Source organism: Prionailurus viverrinus, chromosome F1, assembly GCF_022837055.1.
Source record: "Prionailurus viverrinus isolate Anna chromosome F1, UM_Priviv_1.0, whole genome shotgun sequence".
NCBI classification, from domain to species: domain Eukaryota; kingdom Metazoa; phylum Chordata; class Mammalia; order Carnivora; family Felidae; genus Prionailurus; species Prionailurus viverrinus.
In genome coordinates this window covers 66,123,143-66,147,074 of record NC_062577.1, presented here as the reverse complement: position 1 = coordinate 66,147,074, position 23,932 = coordinate 66,123,143, and the positions used below count along the sequence as shown (strand labels likewise).

Below are 23,932 nucleotides of genomic sequence, written 5' to 3'. Positions count from 1 at the left end.
GGCGGTGGGGGGGCAACAGGGGGACGTGCTGGGGGGACGTACACAGAACACTCGGCAGGAGCCCACCGGAGGGCAGGGTCAGGAGCCACGCCAGCCCCTGGGGGAGAGGCACCCCGGGCAGGACGCCGAGGTTTGGAGAGCCAGGCTGGGAGAAGGGAAGCTGGGCTGGCCTGGCTGCGGAGGACAGAAGACGGGGTGGCCGGCCCACCCCCCCTGCCCCAACCCAGCCTCCACCCCTGCCCATTGGAGGCTGACTCAGCCCATTCTTGGGCCCAGAACCTTCCCTGTGCTAGACCCCGGGGCCTTTGTCCCCATAGTCATGAGGTCTGAGGGGGTGGGGACGCTGCTGATAAAAGGCCTGGGAGACAGCTCTGTGCGCCTCAGAGCTGCGGCCCATATGCAGCCCCGGACACAGCCCCTCGCCCAGGCCCTGCCTTTCTCTTTCAGAAGGGCCCTGTGGGGCACTGGGTTCCAGGTGCCGGTCATGAAGACGGGCACAGGATGGGAGGGCCTGCAGCAGACCCTGAAGGAAGTTGCCTACATCCTCCTCTGCTGCTGGTGCATCAAGGAACTGCTGGATTGATGCCCCGGGACCGCCCCCGCCCCGCCCGCCCCTGCACCGCTCAGGTGGGCCTGGATCCACCCCTTCCCCTCCCGCCCCCGCGCCCTGCACCACTCAGGTGGGTGGGCAGGGTCCCAGACCCAGGCGCCGGGCCACAGCTTCTGTGACAGAGCCCGCCTCCCAGCTTCCTGTTCTCTCCTCCAGCGCCGGGCCCAGCCCCCATCGAGCACCCCCCCGCCCCGACCCCCACCTCCAGGCCAGCTGTGCTTGACCGACGATGGGCCACAAACAACCGGGGGAAGTGTGGACCCTGCTTCGAGTTTGTGCCCTGTGCCAGCCTCCGTTCCCGCCCGCACCTCTGCTGGACCTCCGGTGCAGGTGCAGGGGAGCTGCCTGGCTGCTGGCTGGGACCCGGATAAGACTGCCGCGGGACCCGCACCGTGAGCCCACCGGCCTAGATGGTTGATTTTTCTGTACTCAGTGCCAGGAATGGGCTAAGGATCACTAAACTGTGTGTGCGTGCATGTGTGTGCATAAATGTATATGTGTATATATATATATATGTATGTATATACATATACCATCTGCTGTGTGCCAATCCTGGTGCTCTGAACACATCAGTGAACAAAACAGGCCCCTGTACTCAGAGCTTACGTTCTGCTGGGCAGAGGCAGGAAATAAGATGTAAACAAAAAATAGGGATATAGATGTTCTATATAAAATAAATAGGCCTTGAGGCCAAACGTGCTAAATGTCTAAAAGGGACTCCAAACAACTCAGCACTGAAAGGGTCTTGGAGCCAGAGCCAGTGTTCAGACCAGGGAGGGAAGGAGATGGGCGCCGGGGCGGCCTGGTCAGTGGAGCGTCCGACTCAGGTCATGATCTTGCGGTTCATGGGTGCGAGACCCTCGTCAGGCTCTGTGCTAACAGCTGGGAGCTGGCTTTGGAGTCTGCTGCCCCTCCCCCACTCACACTCTGCCCCCCCCCCTCTCAAAAATAAACATTACAAAAAAATCATTTTTAAAGATGGGAGGGAAGGAGGTTGTCCTGGATACAACCCACACCGAAAACCAGGTTTTCCGACTCACTGGTTGGGGAGGGTGGAGAGTGGAAAGCCCAGGTTCCTCCCAACCGGTGGGTAGGGAGGGGTCCGGCTTGGGTGGGGTCCCGCGCCTTAAGCCACGAACTCAAATAGAAGACGTGGCCTGGCCGGCTCCCTGCCTTGAGGATCTTGGGAGAAGCCCTGGGCCCTTGCAAGCCCCAAGCTCACAGGAAGTCGGGCCCTGCTCCCCCTGGTCACACATGAGGCTGAAAGAGAAAGGCACCCGGGTGGCCACGCAGGTTCCTCAGGCTTGTCACCGTGCACAAGCACAAACAGCCAGAATGAGCACCGCTCCCTCTCTTCCCCTCGGCAGCTGAAACACACGCTGCCCCTGAATCACGCCCAGCAGTGGGCACGCGTCAGCCACTGACACCATCTCGCTCACACTTCCCAACACGCCCACTCAGCCCCCCACAACCGCAGAGCCTCTTGGGGCCAGTTGTTGTCCCCTCCCTTCCGTCCTGGGGCACAAGCCTGGAGATGGTGTGTGGGACTCTCTCCTCACCCCAGGGACCAGCTTTTCCCAGACTTCCTCTGGGTGTGTTTTGTCTCTTGGCAAAGGTGACCCATACCTAGAGTAAGCAGTTCTGGTGAGAAGTGACCCCCCCCCAACGACCACTCTCCCCGCTGGGGTGGCTCAGATTCAGCAGCCCCTGGGAGGGCATTCGGGAGAGAGTGCCGCACGCGCCTCGCCCTCCTCTTCCCTCGTTCGTGCAACAAATGGTAGGGAGCTCCCACTGTGTGCCAATTCCCCTGCTCCCGGCACCAACACCACCGCGGTGAGCAAAACAGGCCCCAGGACTCACGGAGCTTCCGTTCCAGTGGGCAGAGATAGGAAATAAAATGTAAACAAAACAGTAGGAACATAGTTGTGATTAGAAGATGCGGGCTATGAGCTGGGGTGGGTGTGAGGCAGGTCGTGTCGTGCCAGTGGCTCAGGGCAGGCTTAATAGCGAGAGCAGTGGACAGAAGGGCTGGCCTGCGCGCATACACATTCCTTTTTTTTTTCTAAGAGTTTTTCTATTTTTCAGTAATATCTGGCCCCAACATGGGGCTCGAACTCACAACCCCGAGACGGAGAATCACGCACTCTGCGGACGGAGCCAGCCGGGCACCCTGAGCCCGGAGGAATTCTCGGAGTTGCTAACGTGGTCTCCACACGGCGCTGCCCCTGGTTTTTCCCCTCCGACCAGGCGGGGACTCCGCAGGGGCACACACGGAGCCTGCTCCCTCTTTCCTGCGGCAGCGTGGTTCTCCATAGTACTCCCGCTCAAGGTAGTCTTTATCCGGGTAGCTTGGCGACCTTCAGGCCTGCACAAAATGCAGGTAGGTCAGCCTTCTCGCCGGGTCCCTTCAGAGCCCACCTACCCCAGGACACAGCAGTAGGAAGAGGTAAGAGCTTGAATCCAACCAGAGAGAGGTTAGCGGTGGAGGACACAGAATTCACCTTGCCACACAAGTGTGGGGCTCCTGCCTCCCCTCACAGCCTGCACCCCTGCTTGGTCGGCCCGTCCCTGACTCGAGCTCTGGCCTTCTGCCTCCCTTTTCCTTTTTTTTTTTTTTTCTAATTTTTTTGTTTGCTTGTTTACTTATTTTTGAGATAGAGAGAGAGCATGAGCAGGGGAGGGGCAGAGAGAGAAGGAGACACAGAATCCAAAGCAGGCTCCAGGCTCCGAGCTGTCAGCACAGAGCCCCAGGCGGATATCCCCGAACTCTTGATTCGTGAGATCAGGACCTGAACCGAAGTCGGACGCTTAATCCACTGAGCCATGCTGGCGTCCCCAGCATGTTTGACTTTTATATTTAGGAGGAGAAAAAACTGTTTTTCATGTTTATTTACTTTTAGAGAGAGTGTGAGCAGGGGAGGGGCAGACAGAGAGGGAGACAAAGAATCGGAAGCAGAATCCAGACTCCGAGCTGTCAGCCCAGAGCCCCCCCTCCCCCCCCCACCGGGCTCCAACTCACGAACCCTGAGGTCATGACCTGAGCCGAGTTGGGACATTTAACTGATTGAGCCTCCCAGGCGCCCCTCTCCCTTTCCTTTCTCAGACCCCACTCCCACTGAGCCACTGAGCAGGGACAGGGCCTCGGGCTGGATCCTAGAGTCAGAGTTCTGAGCACAAGCGCCCTCGACAGCGGAGGGGATGTCTGGCGAAGGCCACCAGGGAAGCGGTAGGTGTCGGAAGGCAGGGCCCAGGAAGTTGACGGAGGGAGAAGAGGAGAGACTGCGGGTGGCCCAAGAGGAGTGTCAGCCCTCAAGAGAGCCCTGAGAGTGGAAAGTATGGGGGAAGGAGCGGGGAGGAAAAGAAAAACCGTGTATGCCGTTCTGAGAACCCTTGCCACACTACAGTGTTGGACACTTACACAAGCCCGCTTGAAAAGTAGGCTGGACAAGGGCAACTATCCCAGGTTAGCTTGAAAGAAACAGGCCAAGAGAGGTGACGTGACCCACTGAAGGCCAAACCCACAGTACACTGCAGTGCGGTAGTCAGCTGGCGAACCCCGATTCTCTCGTCTCATATTCGGGGCTCCTCTGGGCCAGCCAGACTTCCTCTTCTGATATTGCACTTCAGGTGGTGGCCTGGTGGCCTGGGGGCGGGGCCAAGCGTGCAAAGGTGTGGGGAGGACTCCCGCTCCCATTCTGCACCCACTCCACCTCCCCCCCACACCTCCACTCTCAGCCAGCCTTGCTCTAGCTCCGCCTGCTCCTTTGGGGGTCCCAAACACGTCTTTTTCACCTAGACCACACAGGCCAGGACCCGGTTCCGGCCTACACCTCCCCAGTGCTCTCCAAGGGAAAAAGATGCCGCCGCTTCCCTGCAACGTCCTCTTCCCAGCTGGGAGAAGCTCACGTTTGGAGGGTCCAGACTCCGCTCGGGGCTCATTGGAGGGCGGAAGATGGCGGAAGAGGGGAGCTGAGTGCCAAGAATACGAGGGCTGGGGGAGAGCTAGCTCATTTGCCCCTGGGCGCCCAGGGGCCCTCTAGTGGCCACAAGGGGAAGGGGAAGGGGCGGGGTAAAACCGGGAAGAAGCCTCGGCAAAGCTGGAAGCGACCCCCAGATGCTGCAGCACTAGAAGGATTCTACCCAGGATTCCTAGCCGATCACGTCGATAGAAGACCCTCCATGGTGTGCGAGAGGCAGGTGGAGCAGAGGTGTCCTGGCGAAGTGGTCGGAGGAGCCGCCCGCACTCATCTGGCTATTTTAGTAAAGATCTTGGTGGGGTCCTGAGTTCTCGCAGCAAGGCTCGGAAGCGCGCGGGAAGAGGGGTGTGGCAGTCGCTGCCCCCACGCCGGGGCGTGGACCCCCAAGGCCACCACGATCTTCCCGATCCCCGGCGTCCCTACTTGCATCTCGTTTGCACAGGAGTTATTTCCCCTTCGAAAGGCAGGAGTCCCCAACCCCTTTCTCAGTCACTGCCAGCCGAGACTTTTTACTCCGGCCTTTGGCCGTTCTTCCGGCCGTCCTCCCGCCCCTCTGGCCGCCGCCCCCAGGACCTTCCGTCCTTCACCTGTGCCAGCTTCTCGGCCGCCACCCACCACCTGATCCCAGCTGGGTACGAGCAGCCGAGACACCTGCGCCGCCTGCCGGTTGGCCGGAGGGAGGCTGAGGGCAGAGGGGTTCTGTTTCGCCTTCTCCGGGACGTGGAGTTTTGGAAAATGTTCCCCGAGCTTCCTGAGGCTAAATTTATCCCCCCCGGCCCTGGGGGGCGCAGAGATCCCGGAGACGATTAGCGCTGAGGCGCAGCCGGCTCCCGCCCAGAGGCCCGGAATAGGCGCCGAGTTATAAATAGTGCGCCCGCAGGTGTGGGGGGAGTCGGCGGGAGGGGGCAACCCTGGCAGCCACGGCCCCTTCAGGTGGGTTGGGCGGTCGCGGTGGGGGCGCCGGGGGGCGGCGGGCGGGGGGGGGGGCTGCGGTCTGTGCGCCCCCAGCGGTTTCCTGGGCGGCGGGTTTTTTCGAGGGAAGCGGGGGCAGCCCGGAGAAGGGGGGGAGGGCGGGGTAAAGGTGGGCGCCCAGCGCAGGCTGTCGCTCCGCTTCCAGCTCAGCCCCCCACCCCTTCCAAAACAGGCCCCCAGACCCACTCATTCAGGACCCCGCCCACACAGAGCCGTGCCTTTCTTCCGCCAGAAGCCCTCTCCCTCCACGCGCGGCAAGCATCTAACTCTCCCGCAGCTGCCCCTGAGCGCACGTGGCCCAGCCAGTCCGGGCACCTGGCTGTCACTCAGAATCGCTGTCCCCAGCCCCAGGTACACAGTCCTCCTGAGGAGGGATTAACTCCTGCCACTTTCTCCTCTAAACTAAGGTCTAGCTGGTCGCCTGAGATTTAAGTCTGTACGTGCGGATCTGGGATGCCCCCGCCCCCCGCCCCGGCCCCCGTCTCTCCAGGAGGTCCCCTGCAGGCCGCACACCTGCCCTCGGGTTCCCGGTGCCAGTCCGGCGCTGGCGGCGGGGCGGGGGTGGCAGCGGGGCCCTGGGGCCCAGCCGGGAGTTTCGTGGGAGGGGGGCAGCCCCCAGTCAGCAGTCAGCGTTTCTCGGCTGCCGCAACTGAGTGGTTTGGCGCGGTGAGGGCCAGGAGTTAGAGGGGAGGCGGAATTTCAAGTCGGGGTTCCCCCCTCCGACTTCTGAGCCAGGAAGGAAGCTGTATGGACCAGAAGAGAAACGTGGTGGTGGTTGGGGGGTGGGGAGGGTCACTGAGGAACAAACAGGAGGTTCCGGGGCTGTCGAGACTGGAGAATGGCATTCCGGGTGCCCACAGATTCAGGCTGGGTCCAGCAAGGCTCAGGAGGCGACCCCCAGAGTTGGGGGACGGGGCGGGCCCGAGGCACTGGGCGCCTTTCGTCTCTTTGTACCTAAGGGCTGGTGCCAGGGCGCCCGCCCTCCTACTGCCTCTGGAGGCCCAGGCTCTGCCCTCCCAGAACCGCTTTCCTGCCCTTCTTCCCCGGGGCCATGCAGCCCCCTTCCGTTTCACGTGTCCTTCTGGCCCTGCCGTCCTGCCCCCAGCCCCAGCGCGGCTCTTCCCCAGTCTGGGGCGACCCCGACGGCTGGAGAAGGGAGGGAAAAACCCTGCCTGGACCCCACCGACTCCGGGGCACTCACCGACTAGAATCTGTCCGGCGGGGCCGAGAAGAAAACCCGGAGCAGTGACCCGCCTCGGGGCCCAAGGGGGACGGGGCGGATAGGAAAACCCGGAGCGGATCGAGCGAGCGGGAGCGCCCCAAGCCTGCTGCCACCCCCTCCTTCCTATAGCCCCCCTAATTCTCCAGTGAGATAATGTCTGAGGTGGGGGGCTGTTTGGTTTGGCTTGGGCCCTCAGGGGCGCCTCACACTTTCCGCCCCTGGCTGGGGCGCAGGGCAGCGGCCCCGAGGCTGAGTCACGGCCGGAGAGGAGGGAGGGCGGGACCCGGACTCCGCCCCTCCCCCTGCGCGGGGATCCCGGGTCAGCCCGGGTGAGGGCCAGGGCCCCCCTGGCGCCGCCCATTGTGGTCCAACAGGTTGAGCTGGTGCCCCGCGGAGCCACCTGCTGGAAAGGGAGGGAGGCCCCCTGCGTGGGGGTTGGGGCGGAGGCGGCGAGTCCGACCCGGTTCGGCCCGGCCGGCCGCGGGAAGCGGAACCCGGCTCCCGTGGCCGGACTGGATTCCGTTTTACACTAGTGGGAGGGGCTCTCTGGGGGACGCAGCGCTGCAGGCCCAGCTGGAAGCGTCCCCACCGGCCACCTTCCTCAGTTGTGGGGGCGCTGAAGTACGCATTCTGCCCCCCCCCCCCCGAACCCACATACACATCCTGAAACACCCAGGCTCCCCTCGCCACCTGGGTCTCCGAGCGAGTCCCTGTCGAGAGGGTCCCTCCTTCGCAGAGACTCAGTTTCTCCACTTAGGGAGCAGGCGGGATGGAGGCGGGGTGCAGGAGCGAGAGCGCGCCGCCCCCCCCCTCCCCCGCCGCGGCCCCGGCCCCTCCCCTCTGACAATGCCAAGGCCGCAGCGGGCACCGGCTGGAGCGCAGAGGCCGCTTGCCCAGGGCGCCGCTCCCTCCCCGCGGGGCGCCGTCACGCGTGGGGAGGGAGGCAGGGTGCCCGCAGCCTCCACTCCCCCGCTCCCTCGGAGGCGGGGTGGGGCGTAGGAGCTGAAGCTGGTGGCCTGGTGGCTCCCCTCCCCCTACCTCCCGGGGCACTGACCTGATTATAGCCCCTCTCGGGACCCCCTCCTTCGGTCCTGGAAGTCCCCGCCTCACCCCCACCCAGCCTGTCTCTAACCTCTCCTACCCTTCCCTCCCGAGGAGGTGACCGCACAAGAGCCCCTCACGGACTGTGAGAGCCCTCGATGGGGGCACTCGGTTCCCGGGCCACTGCGGACACTGCCCCCTCCCCCTTTCCCTCCTCCAGGTTTCAGGCCGGCCCCCTCGACTCCGCCCCCTCCCTGGCGGAACGCAAGGCGGGACCCACTTGAGATGGGCGGGAGCCCAGGCCAATGGGCGGACTGGGCGGTGGAGTGCAGGGGGTGGGGCGGAGCAGCGGCGGAGGGCTGGATGGGGGTCGGGGGCGGAGCTCGAGTTAAGGTGGACTGGGAGAGATAGGGGCTAGAGGAGAAAGCGGGAGAGGGAGGGGGAGAGGGATCGCGGCAGGTGGAGGGAGAGAGAGACCGTAGGAAAGAAGGAGGGAAAAAGAGGAGGGTGGGCCAGGCTCGGAGAGCGAAGTAAAAGCTTGGAGGAAGGGAGCGAAAAGGGAGGGAGGGACCCATCTGCGCCCTGCGGGGACTGGCTGGACCGAGGGGTTGAAGTTTATATCCTTATTGGGCGGAGGGAGGGGGCCCTGGGGGGGGGGGCGGGTGAAAAACCAGGAAGTGACAGAGGGTGTTGCTAAGGGTTGGGGGGGGGGGAGTTTGGGGGGTGGCAGGGGGCGGGGGGAGGGAGGGGAGGGATGGGGGGAAAGCCAGCGGGAGGACAGGTGAGACAGCAGGACAGGTGAGGCGGGCCCAGAGGGGGGGGGCGGGTGGGAGCCAGGTGAATGTACGGTTCTCGGCGGCCGAGGGGGGGGCGGGCGGCAGGAGGAGGCCGAGGACTGCGGAGGAGGAGCCCCCCAGCAGAGAGCGGCGAGCGACTGACCGCGGCCTTCTGACCAGGACCGGCGCAGGGCCCCAAGCCCCCGGGCCCGGCGGGGGACGCGCTTCTCTCCACACCCGGTGCTTCAGCAGTTCCGGCCCGCGGACCCGAAGGCGGAGAGGTGAGTGTACCCCATTTTTGTCGCCGGCTCGGGGTCCCCCAGACGCGAGACTACTGCAGTGTCCTTCGTCTGTCCTGGAAGTGGGACCCCCCCACGCACACGCATGCAGACCAGACTCCCACCACTCCTCTTCCCTGCGCCTTCCCGGCACCCCGACGCTTTGGAACTGATTTTAACTGAGAGAAAAGGTGGGCGGAGGGTCCCCAGAAACTTTCTCCGCACTTCTGGGATCAGGCAGACTGGCGGCTCCGGGATGGAGAGAGGGTGAGGCGGCGCCGAGCGCTCCCCCAGTGTCCCCGGTGACTCGAGGGGAGACCCCCGAGCCGCGCGGGCTGAGGGAATGGAAAGGCTGACGGACTCTAACTAGGACACGGCGCCCCCCCCCGCCCCGCGCCCCCTGGCGCGGTGGGCTGGACCCGGGCCAGTTGCACGGGGGGCGGGGGTAGCGCAGGAGGAGCCGCGGCTGGGGGGAAAGTTACCGGCTGGACTATTCGGTTTCCTGCGCCTCCGGAGCCGCGCTCCCTCTCCCGTGGCGGGGCTCGGCCGCAACGTCCCGGCGACACCGATTGGGCCCCCGTCCCTTCCTCCAGGCGCCGCTCCCGCCGCCACCCTTCCCAAGCCGGCCCAGGCCCCTAGAACCCGACAGCGAGGGTGGGTGACCGGGAGGCGCCCGCGCACCTGCCCCTCCACCGGGTGGGGGTCGCTACTGTGTAGTCGTGGAAGCTACTGGCAGCGCCGCTGACAGAGGGCTGCCATTCAAAGGGGTGGGGGGCGCCGCTTTCCATTCCCAGCTCTCGCTCTCTCCTCCCACCCCACCCCAAGTAAGAGAGCGACGTGTCCCGGCCAGAGCGGGGGGGGGGGGGGGGGGGGCGGGAGTGGGGGGGCGGCGTGGGCAGCGGGTTGTGCCCGGACACGTGCCTGCCCAGGCGCCCCGGCCCTGCTGGTGTTTGGAGAGAGGGCGGGTCCCCTGCCCCCCCGCCCCGCACAACCCCCACGTATCAAAGGGCGGCTGAGACGTGGTGAGACCTCGGGGCGCCCTGGGGGGGGGGGGGGCAGGGAGCCCGGGTCCGGAGCAGGGGAGGGGCAGAGGCGCGGGTGCTAGCTGACCCACAGGAAACGAGCACCGCTGACCTAGTTTGGGACACCGGAAGTGGGTGCTGAGGAGAGGGGGAGACCAGCAGGCTGTCCTGGCTTCCGGGCCAGGTGGAGGGCGTTCTTGAATTGACCCCCGCCCGCCCGCCTCTCAGACCCCTAGCTGCGGCCGGGAATGGGAGTGAGTCAGCGCAGAGAGTCCCCCTTCCCCCAACTTATTCCTGGCGGAGGGAGGCAGTTGGTCAGGGCCAGGGGGAGCCAGACTGAGCTGTGAGGGGTTAAACCAGGATGGGAACTCTCTGCTCCCTGAGGGTGTAGTGTGTAGGGGGGTGAGGCCTGGAGGATTACGGGGTGGCCTCCTGCTCCCCGGCACACACCGACTGGTTTGGTCACCCCTGTACCTGCCTGGCAGACCCGGCATGGAGTGGGCACCAGGCTGGGAGGGGAGAGCGGGTGTGAGGAGTGTGGTGCAGGGCTGGACAGGGACGTGGCTGTGACCGAGTTTGGGTGGCAGGGAGTGCTCCCTGTCACTGGTGGCTGGGGAGGAGAGCAGGGGGCTCCCCCTGGAGCAGCTGATGAAACCAGAAGAAATCTCCGCCGGTGCCTCCTGTCCCCGGCCCCCGGGACCCCAGCTCCCCCAGCGCGCCTCTGTTACACGGTTGCCGCAGGCATGGTGCAGCCCGCCGGCACCCCCAGACGCTGTCCCCTCCCTTGAGTCCCACACCCACCCCCCAGCCTTGACACAGGGGTCAGAAAGCGGTCACTGCCACCCGAAGGGGGCTCTGGGGAAGGAGGAGAGCAGTGCCCACTAGGTTCAGGTGTCAGGGAGCGAGGCCTGCTCTGATAGGACACTCTCATCAGTACGAAGCTCTGGCTACTGTGGACCCCAGTGTCTGGGAGACAGGTGTTGACCTCTTCCTCCTTCCCCGTGGTGCCCCCTGGCACCCAGGGCCCCCAGCTCCTCCTTGGCCTAGTGCCCGCCCCGGGAGGGCGCGGCGGGCAGCGGGGGCTGGGCTAACAATGCACCATCAGGCCCTTTGTGTGCCTGCACTTGGCACCCTGGGGAAGGGTGGGGGAGGGGGCCCAGCGGGCATGGGGGGGGTGGAGCGCCTCTGGGGTGGGGACGGTGAAGCCTGGGGGAGAGAAGCAGAGAATGAAAGCAGGTGGGGAGGAAAGGGAAGTAGGTCAGATAGGGTGCTGGCCCCCCATTCCAAGCCAAGACGGAGCAGACCAGCCCCTGATCTTATGGCCGCCCAGATGGCACCAGGCTGCCTGAGGCGCAGCCTAGGACTGGCCATTTGGGGTCAGAAGTCACTGCCCGGGGGGACTGCCCGGATGGAGGAAGCCTGGCCTGGTACTGCCCCCTTCTTGGTGGCTGAGAGACCCAGTTCTGGTCAAGGCCAAGGCCCTAAGACCGGGTAGTAAATGGGCTCCAGGCAGGGCACTGCCCTCTGACAGAGCCTCTGGACCTGCTTCGGGGCTTCCTGCCTCCGGCCTGCTTGGTTCCTTAACCTTCTGAAAGTTAAGGCTCTCTGGCCACCAGGCCTTGGGGCCTATGCCTACTGCCTAGGGCTGAAGAGAAGAGTGGAGTGGGGGAGGAAGGTGGGGAGAGGAGATGGCTAGGACCCTGGCATGGGGTGTGTCGCTCTAGCCTCTTCCCCCTCCTTCTGCTGAGTAAACTCGTGAGTAAACTTGACGTTTTGCCCGGACAGTTTGAAGTTGCCTCGCTGCCCCCCCACCCCTAGTCCTGCCAACACACAGGCGGCCAAGCGCCAAGGCGGGCCTGGGGGACTGGGGGGAAGGGGTTAGAGCGACTGTCGTCCACTATCAAGGGCTTTGGAGGGGCAAGGAAGACCTCCCCCCCACCCCCTGCCCCAGCCACACTCAGGTCTTGGCAAGAGTCTTAGCTGGGGCCTGTAAGCATCTATCTGAGAGCCTTGGGGAGCCCAGAGAAAGCGGCCTCAAAACAGAGCCTCTGCCCACTTCTGACCTCCACCCCCTACTAAGGAAAGACACCCAGCTGACATCTGACCCCTGAGTTGCCACCTTTAACGTTCAAGGCTGCCTGGCCCAGAGGGAAAGCTACCTTTGGCAAATTCCACAGGGAAAGCGAAGAGGGCTGCCCTCTCCACTGCATCCCTTGGTTGGGGTGGGCGGAGGCTGGTAGCCTTGGCGACTTAGCCCTCTCTTCGCCCAGGCCTCCCAGCTGCCATGGCCTTGGTCCTGGAAGGTAGCGTCCTCATTTGCCAGCATGATTCCTTGACCTCACACCTGGACCTAACCCCACATGGACCTCCCCCCAGCACACTCCCCATCAGGCCTGGCCCTGACCTCCCCCATCCTCTTCCTCCGCCTCCTATCATCCCAGAACCAAGTCAGCCTTCAGATTTCTCCAGCCAGCAAATACCTGCGCCAGATCCAGAGGTTGAAAGGCGCCCCAGGCAAAAGAGGGCCTGTGGCAGGCAAATGGAGCCAGTGACCCCAACAAGCACACCAGCCAGCTATCAGTTGACGTCACTAATTCCTCTTAGAGCCCCCAGGCCACCAGAATGGCAGGGGAAATGCTTTCCCAGTCCCTGCCAGGCTTCGGAGTCAGGCTCCACCAGGCCTTTGCTTTCGACCTCATGTCTCTGGCTTCAGTTTCCTTCCTGTTTCCACCCCCCCCCCCCAACTCCTCCCCACCCATATGCCCCTTTCAACAGACATCCTCTCCTCCTTCCTTCCTCCTTTCCTCCCCTTCGCCTGGGAGAAGGGGTCCTCTCGCCCCACCGTGGACCTCCTGGCCTTTTACCTCTTCCAAACACAGTCCTCTTAGAGACTTCTGACCAAGTCCTCTGCTCTGCCCTCCTGTCCCCATCAGCAAGGCTCTGGGGAAGAGCACGCAGGACTTCTCTTGGGAACTACAACTCCCAAGGTACATGCAGAGCAATTGTGGTGCATACTGGGAGTTGTAGTCCTCTTTGCTCTCTCACTTTGGTTAAGTCTGGAAACGTTGCAAGATGAGAGTAAAAGCCAGGACAGGCATGAATTGGAAGGTGGGTACCCTCTGCATCTCCCACCCCGCCCCGTTCTCACCGTCCTGTGCCCACATGACACCACGTACCCATGATTAACATCCCTCTCCTCTGCTGGGACAGGCTACCATTCTTACCATAGGGCCCCACCCAAGAGGTGCCCCCACCCTGCCCTGCTGCCCCTGGCAGGGGTAAAATGGAGGGGCCCCTTCCCTGCCCCCTGCCCTCTAGGCTGGTTCCCTGCCTTTATGGGGATCAAAGGGCAGAGAGCAGCCCCACCCCACTCTCTTGCAGGCTGCGGGCACCAAGGCTCTCAGGAATTGTGGGGACTTTGGTGCCCAAGCAAATGTCCAAGCAGAGGGAATGCTGGGAGGCTGGCACCCACTTTGGGGAATGGAGCTTTCAATGAGTGTTCACTAGGCTGTCCACAGTCTCCTGGGCTCTCGTGTAGGCCCTGACTTGTGCGCTGCCTCTTGAGGAGATGGCTCGAGAACAGGGTCTTGGGCCTTATCTGTAGCACCTAGGGGCCCGGACCCGCCTGACTGGCACCAAGGCACAGGGGTGACCCTCCCCCACCCCAGGCCCACAGTTGGCACGGGGCACCGGGAGCAGGGGGGTAGGAGGGAGAGGAGGCCAGGACTGCCAGCATCCTGGTGGGTAGGTGCCAGCCGGGCCGGGAGCTGGTGAGGGGCAGCAGGCCAGCGGCACTGAGCCAGCAGCTGTTGGGGGGAAAGGGGAGGGGTGTTTTAGGGGGCATTTCTGTGGTCCTCCCCGCCCCGGGAGGGCCTGGATCGCCTCGCATCTAGGGAACATTAGGGTACCCCTTGTTCCAGGAATAAGAGACCCTAGGAGTTGGAGGGGAACTTTGTGGCCCACCCATCTCTGGGCTCACAGCCCTCCTGAGTTGCCCCTCAGGCCCAGGCGGGTCCCACCCAACCGGCCAGGGTGGCAGCTTGCGCAAGGGGTGGGGCTAGGCGCTTCCCAGCAGATGCCCCCTCCTGGCTCCTTCCTCTTTCGGTGCCCTCAGCTCCCCCCATCTGTCCGCCCCCTCAGGCCAGCCCCGTCCCCCTGGTCCCCCTGGCCATTGGGGGCTGGCATGAGTGCTGCCCCCTGGCCTGGTTGGCAGGGGTTGGCGCCCGGGCAAGGAGCTGTGGTATGTGAGTGGGTTTGGGGTGAGGCGCAGGGAGGGCGGGGTGCCGCCTTGCCCAGCCCCTGAGGGCCCCGGCCCATGCAGGCGGAGGGGTGGGGGGGGGGGGAGAATTCGGCCAGCTCCCAGGGGTCCGAGGGGACCACTGGAGTCCGGAGGGCCTCCCCGTGGTCCCCTCTGGGACCGCGTGCCCTGAGGGGCTGGGACCTGGGCACCTGTCAGCCCTGGCACTGACTGTCCAGGGTTCCCCTCCTCCCTCTCCCGGCCACTGCCGCCTCCTGTCCCCTCCCCTCCCTTCTTCCTTCTCCTGGTCCCACCTCCAGCAGCCTCTCCCGTGGCTCCTCCTCACCTCTGTCCTCCTGGACTGTCCCGGCTCCTACCTTGCCTACGCTCACCTTTTTCCCCTTTCGGGACTGAGCGAGGACGAGCGGGGGTGGGTACAGCTGGGGCTTCGGGCACCACAGGCAGAGACTTTAGGCCCTCTCCCACGCTGCCAGCCCTCCGGTAACCCCTCCCTCCAAGCTGGGGGGGAGGGGGGGCAGCACCCAGAGGGTTAAGGCTGTAGGGGGGAGGGGCTGGGCCAGGTCGTGGGCGGCCCCTTTGAAGGAGGGAGCTGGAGCGGGGAACAGCCACCCCACCTCCCCCCCCCCCAGCCCGGCCCTCCCCCACCCCTCCCAACCTGCTCCCCCCAGGGGCCAAGAGGAGTTGCCGGAGAGGCCCCTCAGCGTTCAGGTGAGTAGGCCCTTCTCTGGCTTGGGAGATCAGGCCCCAGGGGAGGCTTGGAGGCCTAGAATTGGCCAAGGGTCAGAGAGGGACTGAAAAACAGGCTAGGAAGAGGGTGTCCAAACTTCCCTGGGAAGGTGTGGGGAGCTGAGGGTCTGAAGAGCTGGTGTGTGGGAAAGCTTCAGCATTCAGGGGACCCAGGAGGACAGGGGAGCAGAAGGGGCCTACGGGAGCCGAGGGATCGCTGGGCCAGGACAGGAGGTTGGACAGGCTGGCAGAGAGCCGGGCTCCGGGGATCGGGCTGGGGTGTCCTCTGGGGCTGGGGGGCTCAGGTTTCTGCCCGCGGCTTGGCGGGTGTGGGGTTACCAGCCGGCTCGGTTACCCGGCCTGAGACGCTAGGCTGGGGGGAGGGGGTGGGCACAGGGCAGACCCTGGCACCTTGTGCCGTCTCCTCGGGCCCTAAGGGGAGCCGGTGCTGCCCGGGCAGCTCCTGCTGGGAACCCTGATGGCCAGGGTCTGTCCAGGTACGAGGTTGCCTGGCCCAGGGTGGGCACTCCGGGGAAAGCCCAGCAGCTCCAGGGCTGGAAACTCTGACGGGCAGAGAGGCCTGGGTTGTCCCCCCCTCCACCCCACCCCACATCCGCTCTCTCCGCACCCCCACCCCACCACCCATCCTCTCCAGCTGGCCCCCAAATTTCGATCCTGTGCTTCTTCCAGAAGCGGGGCCCGGGTGCCCTGGACGTGGCCATCCCATGGCAAGACCAGGCCTTGGAAGGCAGGCCTGGCTGCTTGATGGAATGCTGCCGCCCCTCTCTGCCCACCAGCCTGGGGAGAGGGGAAGGGGTGCTGCCCGGAGCAGAGGGGAGTGGAGGCAGCGGGACAGGCTGGGCCCACACCTGAGGGACAAAGCAGCAGAGACAGGAGAGGCTGGGGTGGCTCCTGGGGCCTGAGGGACGCGGATGCCTAGAGTGGAGGCAGGGGCCGGCAAGGATGCGTGTCGTCTTGGTCAGGGGACAGGCAGGCCAGTGAGCAAGGGGACAGGAAGAAGAGGCCAAGGAGGGGGTCCAGGAGCGCAGGGTGGCTGATGAGCAGGGGTCCCCAGAGGTAAAGGAGGAAGGCCACATCTCTGCCATCTTGCGCCCCTCACACCCGCCAGGTTGGCCTGTGCCCTGCAGGGCAGGCGAGGGCTGTGTCCTGATGTCAGGGAAGGGAAGGTGGAGGGGAGCACGGAGGCCTCCTTCCTTCCAGGAGTCACAGCACCGGGAATTGGGCATTTTGAGGGAGGAGAGGCTTAACCCCCACAGCACCGGGAAGCAGCCAGCTCCCCTGGCCTCCTTCCCCCTTCGTGGCTTGCGGTCTCCCTTCCCCGCCTGGCCCCCAGGAAGTGTGAGTGCTGGGGGTGGTGAGGTTAGGAGGGGGGAAGCGGCGTGTGGGGGATGGGCAGGGCACGCACTCGCTTGGAGGGGCTGGGGTGGGACTCCGTACACGCCCCCAGGGCACCCCCGGGGCAGGGGGCCTTGCCTTCCGAGCCCTTACCGGCCCCTCAGGGGACTCCCCGGCCCCTTACCCTGCCTTCCCAGCTGGGCGGTCCAGATGGCCACAGCCCCTGGGTCCCAGCAGCCCCAGGAAGTGTAGGAGAGGCTGGGGAGCCGGGACTCCTGGGTCCCTGAGGACTTTGGCCCCGTTGTCCTACTTCCCCACCCCCCGGTCCCGCCACAGGCCAAAGCCCTGTCTGCGTGCAAAACTTAGCTCCAAAAAAACAGGAAGAGGACCTGAGGCTGGAGTTGGGGTGGGGGCGGGGGGGGGGGGCAGAAAAGAGAGAGAAGTAAGAGGGAGGGGCGGCCAGGCAAGACAGGAGGGGGGGGCACTGAGAAGCGCCTCAGGCCTCCATCACTCTGGCCGGAGGATGTCCCGGCCAGGTCTCGGCCTCCCTCACCCCCAGCTGCTGCACCTGGAGAAGCCTTTGGTGGTGGTGGTGGGGGGGGGGTTCTGTGCGCCCGCGTCTCGGCCCCATATCTATTTTCTCTGCCGCTAATCCCGGTTCCGCCTGCTGCCCCCCACACTAAGCCTCACTCCCCTAATCCGCAGGCTGTGGGGAAGGGGGGCCAGCTTTACTCATCGGCCGGCCGATGGGGCCGTATCCCCTCTCCTCGCCTGGCCCCAGTCGGCAGGGGTGGCCCCGGCGCCCCCAGCACCGCACTGGACACCGTCTGAGGTCAGCACCCGGAAGGAGTTACAGCCTCCTCCCTTCCTAGCAGGGCCACTGCTCTCTATCCTTTGATTCTTGGTGGCGGACACACGCTGGCGGGTGCCCCTGGGTGCGGAGAGGTACCTGGTGGGGCTCCTACCTTTGCCCCCTAGACCTTCCTCACCCCAAAGTCTTCCCCCCCACCAAAGATGGGGCAGGCTTGACTCAGGGCCCAGTTTCAAGAGAGCTGCCCACCTGCTTGGCCGGTCTAGCAGGCCTGACAGTGAGGGGAGCCTGGGGGGGTGGCGGGAAAGGGGGAGTGATGGGGCGGGGCCCCCGGTTCTTCCCCCTACCAGGCAAACAGACCAAACAGACCTCGCCTGGTTCCCTGGCACAGCCGCCCCCCCCAACCTCCACACACACCCATGCCCACAAGGCCTCAGCAAGAGGGGGCATGCCGGGCTGGGTGGGGATGGGCCGCCCTCACGGGGCGTCAGGGGGCCGGGCCCTTTGGGATGCAGATGTGGGAAGGGTGCCCGAGGTGGGGTGGGCATCCTGGCACCGGTGCCCCACCCCCGCCCCCCCGATGACGGGGCTAGGAGTGCCCCCGTGGCCTGGTTGGCACCAGGGTAGCTCCAGGCGACACCTAAGTTGGCATTGGTGCCAGAGCCCTGGGTGAGGGCAGGGGGAGTCTCCCAGAGCTGGAGAACCTTACCGACACCTCCCCTTCCCACGTGTGTCCTCTGCCTCTCCCCTCCCGCGCTGCCACCGCGTGGCCAAGGGCATTGGAGTTGGGCCTAAGGGGTTAAACACCCACCCTTGCCCAAGTCCTGTGTGAGTTGCGTGGTGAACCAGCCTGAGCCTGTGACCTGACAGCAGGGTCGGCCAATCAGTGCCCTGCCACACCAGGTTGCCTCGGAGACCGGCCCTGGGGTGGGAGAAAGGAGGCGGGCTTAGCAAGCGGCAGGAATGGGTGGGGTGGGGAGGGAAGGAGGGAGAGGGATGGGGTGAGCCACGTGCCTGCGGGTGCCCAGCTCCAGGCCAATGGACAGCGAGGATAGCCCCACCCGTCCCCCTCAGGAGGGACAGGATCCGCTTGGGCTCAGGAGGGTGCCCACCCGGTTTTTGTCTGTTCCTAAGTTCTGGGGCTGTTTGCCCCTCGTTCAGTTTGTAAAGTGCAGACAGGAGAACCAAAGGGGCCCGGGGCTGCCCCCAGGGAGAGATGGGATGTGGGGACCCAGGGTGGGAGCAAGGGCCTCGCTGAGGGCATCTGGGCACAACTTGCAACTTACGAGAGACAGACACATGGGTGAGGCTCACTTAAGGCTTCTATGCAGGTGACCGGCCGGAGGCGGGCGGAGACAATGCGGGTCTTGTGCTCTAAAGAGGAAATCTGTGGCCCCTGACTCCCCCAACTCCCGAAAAAAACTTTTCGCCCCAGTGGCCAGGGCTGAGCGGCCGTTGGCAGTGGTGAAGACGACACTGACCAGTGTCGGTGGGACCCACCCTGGGGACTTTCATATTATGGACGAGGAAACGGGCCTCCTGGGGTGGGGGAAGGAAGTGACTTACCCAAGGTCATGTAGCTAGTAGTAACCTGACTCCTTGGGGTGACTTGAGGGAGAGAGACCCAGCTGTCCCCAAGCTGTTTCCCAGCAGAGGCCATCTGTAGAGTGGAATCTGCCCCTGGGTGAGGCCTTGCTTCTCCCTCCCAAGGCCAGAATGTGTGTGTCAGCCCCTAGGCCAGCACACGGTCTCACTCAGCCGCCACCACAGCCCTAGGAATCCGGAGGAATTATCCTGTATCTTCGACCAGGAAGGAGGCCCAGAGACTATAGATGTTGTGTTGAAAGCCACCGAGCTAGTCAGCCACAGAGTCAAGCCTGGCTGCGTCCGGAGCACAGCTCTTTCCAGGCCCGGACTCTGTCTCCAGTGGCTCCAGACCCACCAAAGGTCAGGGCTAAAGGGCTGAGTCCTTGGGCCTTCTGCCCACTCCTGGTACAGCTGAGGAAACTGACACACAGAGAGAAGGGACTTGTCCAAAGTCACTGAGCAAGATGGCAGCAGACACCCCACTTCCAGGCCAGACCCACTCTACCACCCCCCTGCCCTCCACCCCCTTGGGGGGGCCTCCGTGTCTCTGTGCCTCAGAGAGGGCAGCACGGGGGCGGGGGGGGGGTGGTGGTGGTGGGGACGGCCCTCTAGAGAGGGGGGCTCTCCTGACCGGCCAGCCAGCGGGGGCACCACCACCCGGTGGGGAGGGAGAGGTGGTGGCCTGGCGGGAGCGAGGTGGGGAGGGGTGGGACTGGAACCTGGCCTATTGGCAGTGGGGGAGGGGGCGGGGACGATGCTTATCTGTGCGGGGCAGGAAGCACCCGAGCCAGCCAGCGACACCCCAGCACAGGGTGGCTGCTCCCTGGCCCCCTGGGGGAGGGGAGGATGTGGGGGGGGGTGCTGGGAGCTGTATTTCCCTTTTGGCCTGGGGTGGGGGGTGGAATCTAAAAGGGGAGATGAACTTTTAGTGGGTGGGGGAGGGGAGGAGGAAGGTGAAGGTGCAGGAGGCCTCCTGGTGAGCGCGCCAGGCCCTTCGTGGGGACGACTTGATTTAACGACATGGCCGGGCGGGAGCGCGCCTGGGTCCAGCGTGAGTCTCGGCTCCGTCCTTGGCCTCTCTGGCTGTGGGGAGGCTCCGTCACAGACTGTCACCCCACTCCCCAGATGATTGAGCCCCGAATCCTTTGGCCACTTTATGGAGCCTCCCCACATGTCCTGTCCCCCAGCCCAGTGCTTCCTCCAAAGGCATGGGGAGGGGGGCGGGTGAAGCGGACGGGTCTCTAGAGAAGGTTCCGTGGGCAAGTCCGGGCTCCTGCGTACCCAGAGGCAGGCAGGACTGTGCACAGCAGTTGGGAACAGGACTTGGGCCCACGGCCTGGCTTTGAACGCCGTTCAGCACGTACCTTGGAAAGTCGCTTCACCTGCCTGCACGTCGGGTTCCCTGTCTGTGAGGAGACAAGGTGCTAGTTGGGACTCGGGGCTCGCGCAAGACCGAATGGGTAGAAACACTTAGAGTATCCGGCCGACCCCGCGGCTCCCTCCTCGGACCCCCTCGCAGGGCAGAGTGCTCTCACCCTCTCCCTCTCCTCAACCCTACAGAAAAAGATGGGGAGCCCCGAGGACGACCTCATCGGGATCCCGTTCCCAGACCACAGCAGCGAGCTCCTGAGCTGCCTCAACGAACAGCGCCAGCTGGGCCACCTCTGCGACCTCACCATCCGGACGCAGGGCCTCGAATACCGCACCCACCGGGCCGTGCTGGCCGCCTGCAGCCACTACTTCAAGAAGCTGTTCACCGAGGGCGGTGGCGGCGCCGTCTCGGGGGCCGGGGGCGGCGGGCCGGCCGCCGGGGGGGCGGGCGCCGGCGTGTGCGAGCTGGACTTCGTGGGGCCCGAGGCCCTGGGCGCCCTGCTCGAGTTCGCCTACACGGCCACGCTGACGACCAGCAGCGCCAACATGCCCGCTGTGCTCCAGGCCGCCCGGCTGCTGGAGATCCCGTGTGTCATCGCTGCCTGCATGGAGATTCTGCAGGGCAGCGGCCTGGAAGCCCCCAGCCCCGACGAGGACGACTGTGAGCGGGCCCGCCAGTACCTGGAGGCCTTCGCCACGGCCACGGCCACGGCCACGGCCGCGGGAGTTCCCGATGGCGAAGACAGCCCCCCGCAGGCGCCCCGCCCACCCCCGCCCCCGCCGCCCCCTCGGCCCGTGGCCCGCCGCAGCCGCAAGCCCCGGAAAGCGTTCCTGCAGACCAAGGGGGCCCGGGCGAACCACTTAGTGCCCGAGGTGCCCGCGGTGCCCAGCCAACCCGTGACCTACGAGGAGGAGGAGGGGGCCAGGGTGGGTGGCAGTGCGGGCAGCGGGCCGGGGGACGGCTACAGCCCTCCAGCCGGGACTGCTTCACCCCCCGAGGGGCCCCTGACCTACGAGGCCTATGAGGGTGAGGAAGAAGAGGAGGAGCCCGTGTACTCCACCGCCTACGGGCTGGCGCAGGGGGGTGGGCCCCCGCTGTCCCCGGAGGAGCTGGGCTCAGACGAGGACGCCATCGATCCTGACCTGATGGCCTACCTGAGTTCGCTGCACCAGGACGCCCTCGCGCCGGGCCTGGACGGCCAGGACAAGCTGGTGCGCAAACGCCGCTCCCAGATGCCCCAGGAGTGCCCCGTCTGTCACAAGATCATCCACGGGGCGGGCAAGCTGCCCCGCCACATGAGGACCCACACGGGCGAGAAGCCCTTCGCCTGCGAGGTCTGCGGCGTCCGCTTCACCCGGTGAGCACCCGTGGGGAGGGGTGCAGAGAGGGGAGTTAGGAGACCCCGGGTGGGGAGCAGGTGGTCCTGGAAGGGCTGGAGGTGTGGCTGTGACCGGAGTGACCCGCACAAACCTGGGAGGCCGGGAGAAGGAAGGTCAAAGCACGTGGGTCTGGGGCAGGAGAGGTTTGGTGTTGGAGGCAGGGAGGCCGCGCCGGCCTAAGCTGGGAGCAGTCAGCAAGGGCGTCCCGGGCGGTAAGAGGCAGCCCGCGGCAGAGGGACCAGAGGGCCGAGACCCCAGGGACCTGGCCCGGAGGAGCCAGCCAGGGTCCTGTCCTGAACCCGCTCCCTTGCGCCCCCGCCCGGCCAGGAACGACAAGCTGAAGATTCACATGCGGAAGCACACCGGAGAGCGGCCTTACTCGTGCCCGCACTGCCCAGCCCGCTTCCTGCACAGCTACGACCTCAAGAACCACATGCACCTGCACACGGGGGACCGGCCCTACGAGTGCCACCTGTGCCACAAGGCCTTCGCCAAGGAGGACCACCTGCAGCGCCACCTCAAGGGCCAGAACTGCCTGGAGGTGCGCACCCGGCGGCGCCGGAAGGACGACGCGCCACCCCACTACCCACCGCCCTCCGCCGCCGCCCCGTCCCCCGCGGGCCTCGACCTCTCCAACGGCCACTTGGACACCTTCCGCCTCTCTCTGGCCCGATTCTGGGAGCAGTCAGCCCCTACCGGCCCTCCGGTCGCCGCCCTGGGGCCCCCTGATGACGAGGAGGAGGAGGGGGCACCCAGTACGCCGCAGGCCGAAGGTGCCATGGAGTCCTCTTAGAGAGGGCCGAGCGGCCGGGCTGGCGCAGCGCGAGGCCCGGCCGCCGCTGCCAAGCAGTGGGAGTGGGCGGGACGGACAGAGCCGGGGTCGGGGCTCTGGGCCTCCCCGGCTTCAGAGATCTGCCCCTTCCCCCGCGCCCCCCAGAACCCTCATTCCAGTTCCAAGCTGAGAAGGTTTTGGGGTAGAGGCTCCCCAGACTGGGGTGATCTCCCAAGGAGTGACGCAGGATAGTATATTTACAGCTCTATTGTAAAGGTGGGGTCCCTATCCCCAGCTGCTCCTGGGGAGTAGAAGCAATAATGTATTTCTGATTTGTGGGGTCCCTCTTCGGCTATGCGGGTTTCCAGGGGGTGGGGGGCTTGGGACCAAAGTCTTGCCCCGCCCCCATGCCCCTAGGGGTTTTGGCTGCGTCAGGGGGTGAAGGACCGCCCCTCCCTTCTCTTCCGAGACCCCTCCTTCCTGGTTTCTGTTCCCTTTTCCTGGCAGTGAATTATGCAAAGGGGGGCGGCGAAGGAAGGGTAGGTGGGGGAAAGCGAGGTAGAAGCTGGAAAGCCTGGGGGACTGGGCCCCGCAGGAAGGAGCCATCCTCGCGCCCCCCCGCCCCCCGCCGCCCCCCGCCCCCCGCCAGGCTCCGAGCGCTGAGTCACGGGGTCCTGGAGGAGAAGGGGGCGGGGTGGCCTGAGTGGCTCGCCCGCCCCTGGGGGCAGCGGGAGGGGCCCGCTCCGCTCGGCTCTCCGCCCCGGCCCTGCCCTCCCCTCCCGCGTCCCCGGGCAGGGAATGTCTTGTTCCCGCCGCTCCCTCCCCGGGGCCAGAGGGCAGGGCGGGCCGGGTGGCTCCTGCCCTCCTCTCCTCCTCCCGCCCAGGTGCGAGCCGGAGCCGCCGCCGGGCCGCCCCTGACTCACGCCGCCCCCGGGCTGGCGCGGCGCGGGCTCGGGGACGGGGTGAGGGGCTGCGGGCCTGCGGAGCGCGCGGGCGGGCGCCCCCTGGCGGCCGCTCCGGGGACCCGCGGGCGCGCCGCCGGGAGAGCGCCGAAGGGGTTCCGCTCCCAGACCCCTGCCGGCCCGGCCGCCCTGCGGGGGTCTCGGAGGGCAGCCCCCTCGCTCTTCCCTTAGGATTGAATCCACCCCGGTTCTGTACATAGCCTCTTCTGTTGGTCTTGTTGAAATCTAGTTTCAGATTTTTAACTACCCAATTCTGCTGGGGGTGGGGGCAACTGCCCCCCCTCCCGTCCTCGCTGGGTGCTGCCCCCCCTCCCCCCCCCCCCTTGCGGCCTGGGCTCTGCCTTGCACTATTTCCCCTCCCTGGCCTGGCGGCCCCTCCCCCTCCTTAAAAGGGGCAGGTTAAGGGGCCCGGTGCTCTCCCTTCCTCCCATGCACCCTCATGCCCATTTGCACAGCTGCCCAGGTACCCCCAATAGTGAGGGGGTGTCACAGGGAGGGGGTAGCGGGACCAGTCCCTGTATCTATTTAAAAAGTGATGATGTAATATATTAGGGTTGGGGGAGGTCAGGTGGCCCTGGGCCTCATCTTAGCATTTCAGGGGATGGGGGAGCCCAGGGCTGGGGAGACCTGGGGCCTAGCCCCAGAGAGTGAGGACAATGTGACCTCCCCCCTCCCCCCTTGCGGCTTCTCCACTCAGTGCCTTAGGGGGGGAGGCGAGTCCCCCCTCTCCTCTTCCCCTCCTCTTCCCCTGCCCCCACCTTGGGTGTAAGCGACAGGAAGAAATAATAATAATTTAAGATTCACACTCGTG

General features: G+C 65.4%; 2 protein-coding genes and 1 long non-coding RNA gene across 4 annotated transcripts; all 3 read left to right on the top strand.

The window, feature by feature from the left end:
• Positions 1-37: 37 nt before the first annotated feature.
• On the top strand, positions 38-1,086 carry LENEP (lens epithelial protein). The gene is made up of 2 exons (XM_047840995.1): positions 38-627; positions 767-1,086. Exon 1 carries the CDS (start codon positions 320-322, stop codon positions 581-583), a length of 264 nt encoding a protein of 87 aa, XP_047696951.1. The 5' UTR covers positions 38-319; the 3' UTR covers positions 584-627; positions 767-1,086.
• A 4,306-nt stretch (positions 1,087-5,392) lies between these two features.
• On the top strand, positions 5,393-8,230 carry LOC125155393 (uncharacterized). Its single transcript, XR_007148193.1, has 3 exons — positions 5,393-5,520; positions 5,732-5,910; positions 8,043-8,230. It is a non-coding gene; the product is annotated as an uncharacterized LOC125155393 (long non-coding RNA).
• A 350-nt stretch (positions 8,231-8,580) lies between these two features.
• On the top strand, positions 8,581-23,926 carry ZBTB7B (zinc finger and BTB domain containing 7B). Of its 2 annotated transcripts, XM_047840694.1 has the most exons (4): positions 8,581-8,620; positions 8,779-8,879; positions 20,197-21,365; positions 21,715-23,926. In XM_047840694.1, the coding sequence occupies exons 3-4, from the start codon at positions 20,203-20,205 to the stop codon at positions 22,178-22,180; spliced, it is 1,629 nt and encodes a 542-aa protein (XP_047696650.1). In that variant the 5' UTR covers positions 8,581-8,620; positions 8,779-8,879; positions 20,197-20,202; the 3' UTR covers positions 22,181-23,926. The 2 variants fall into 2 exon arrangements, with proteins under 2 accessions (XP_047696650.1, XP_047696652.1); XM_047840696.1 differs by lacking the exons at positions 8,581-8,620; positions 8,779-8,879 and adding an exon at positions 14,248-14,864.
• The last annotated feature ends 6 nt before the right edge of the window (positions 23,927-23,932 follow it).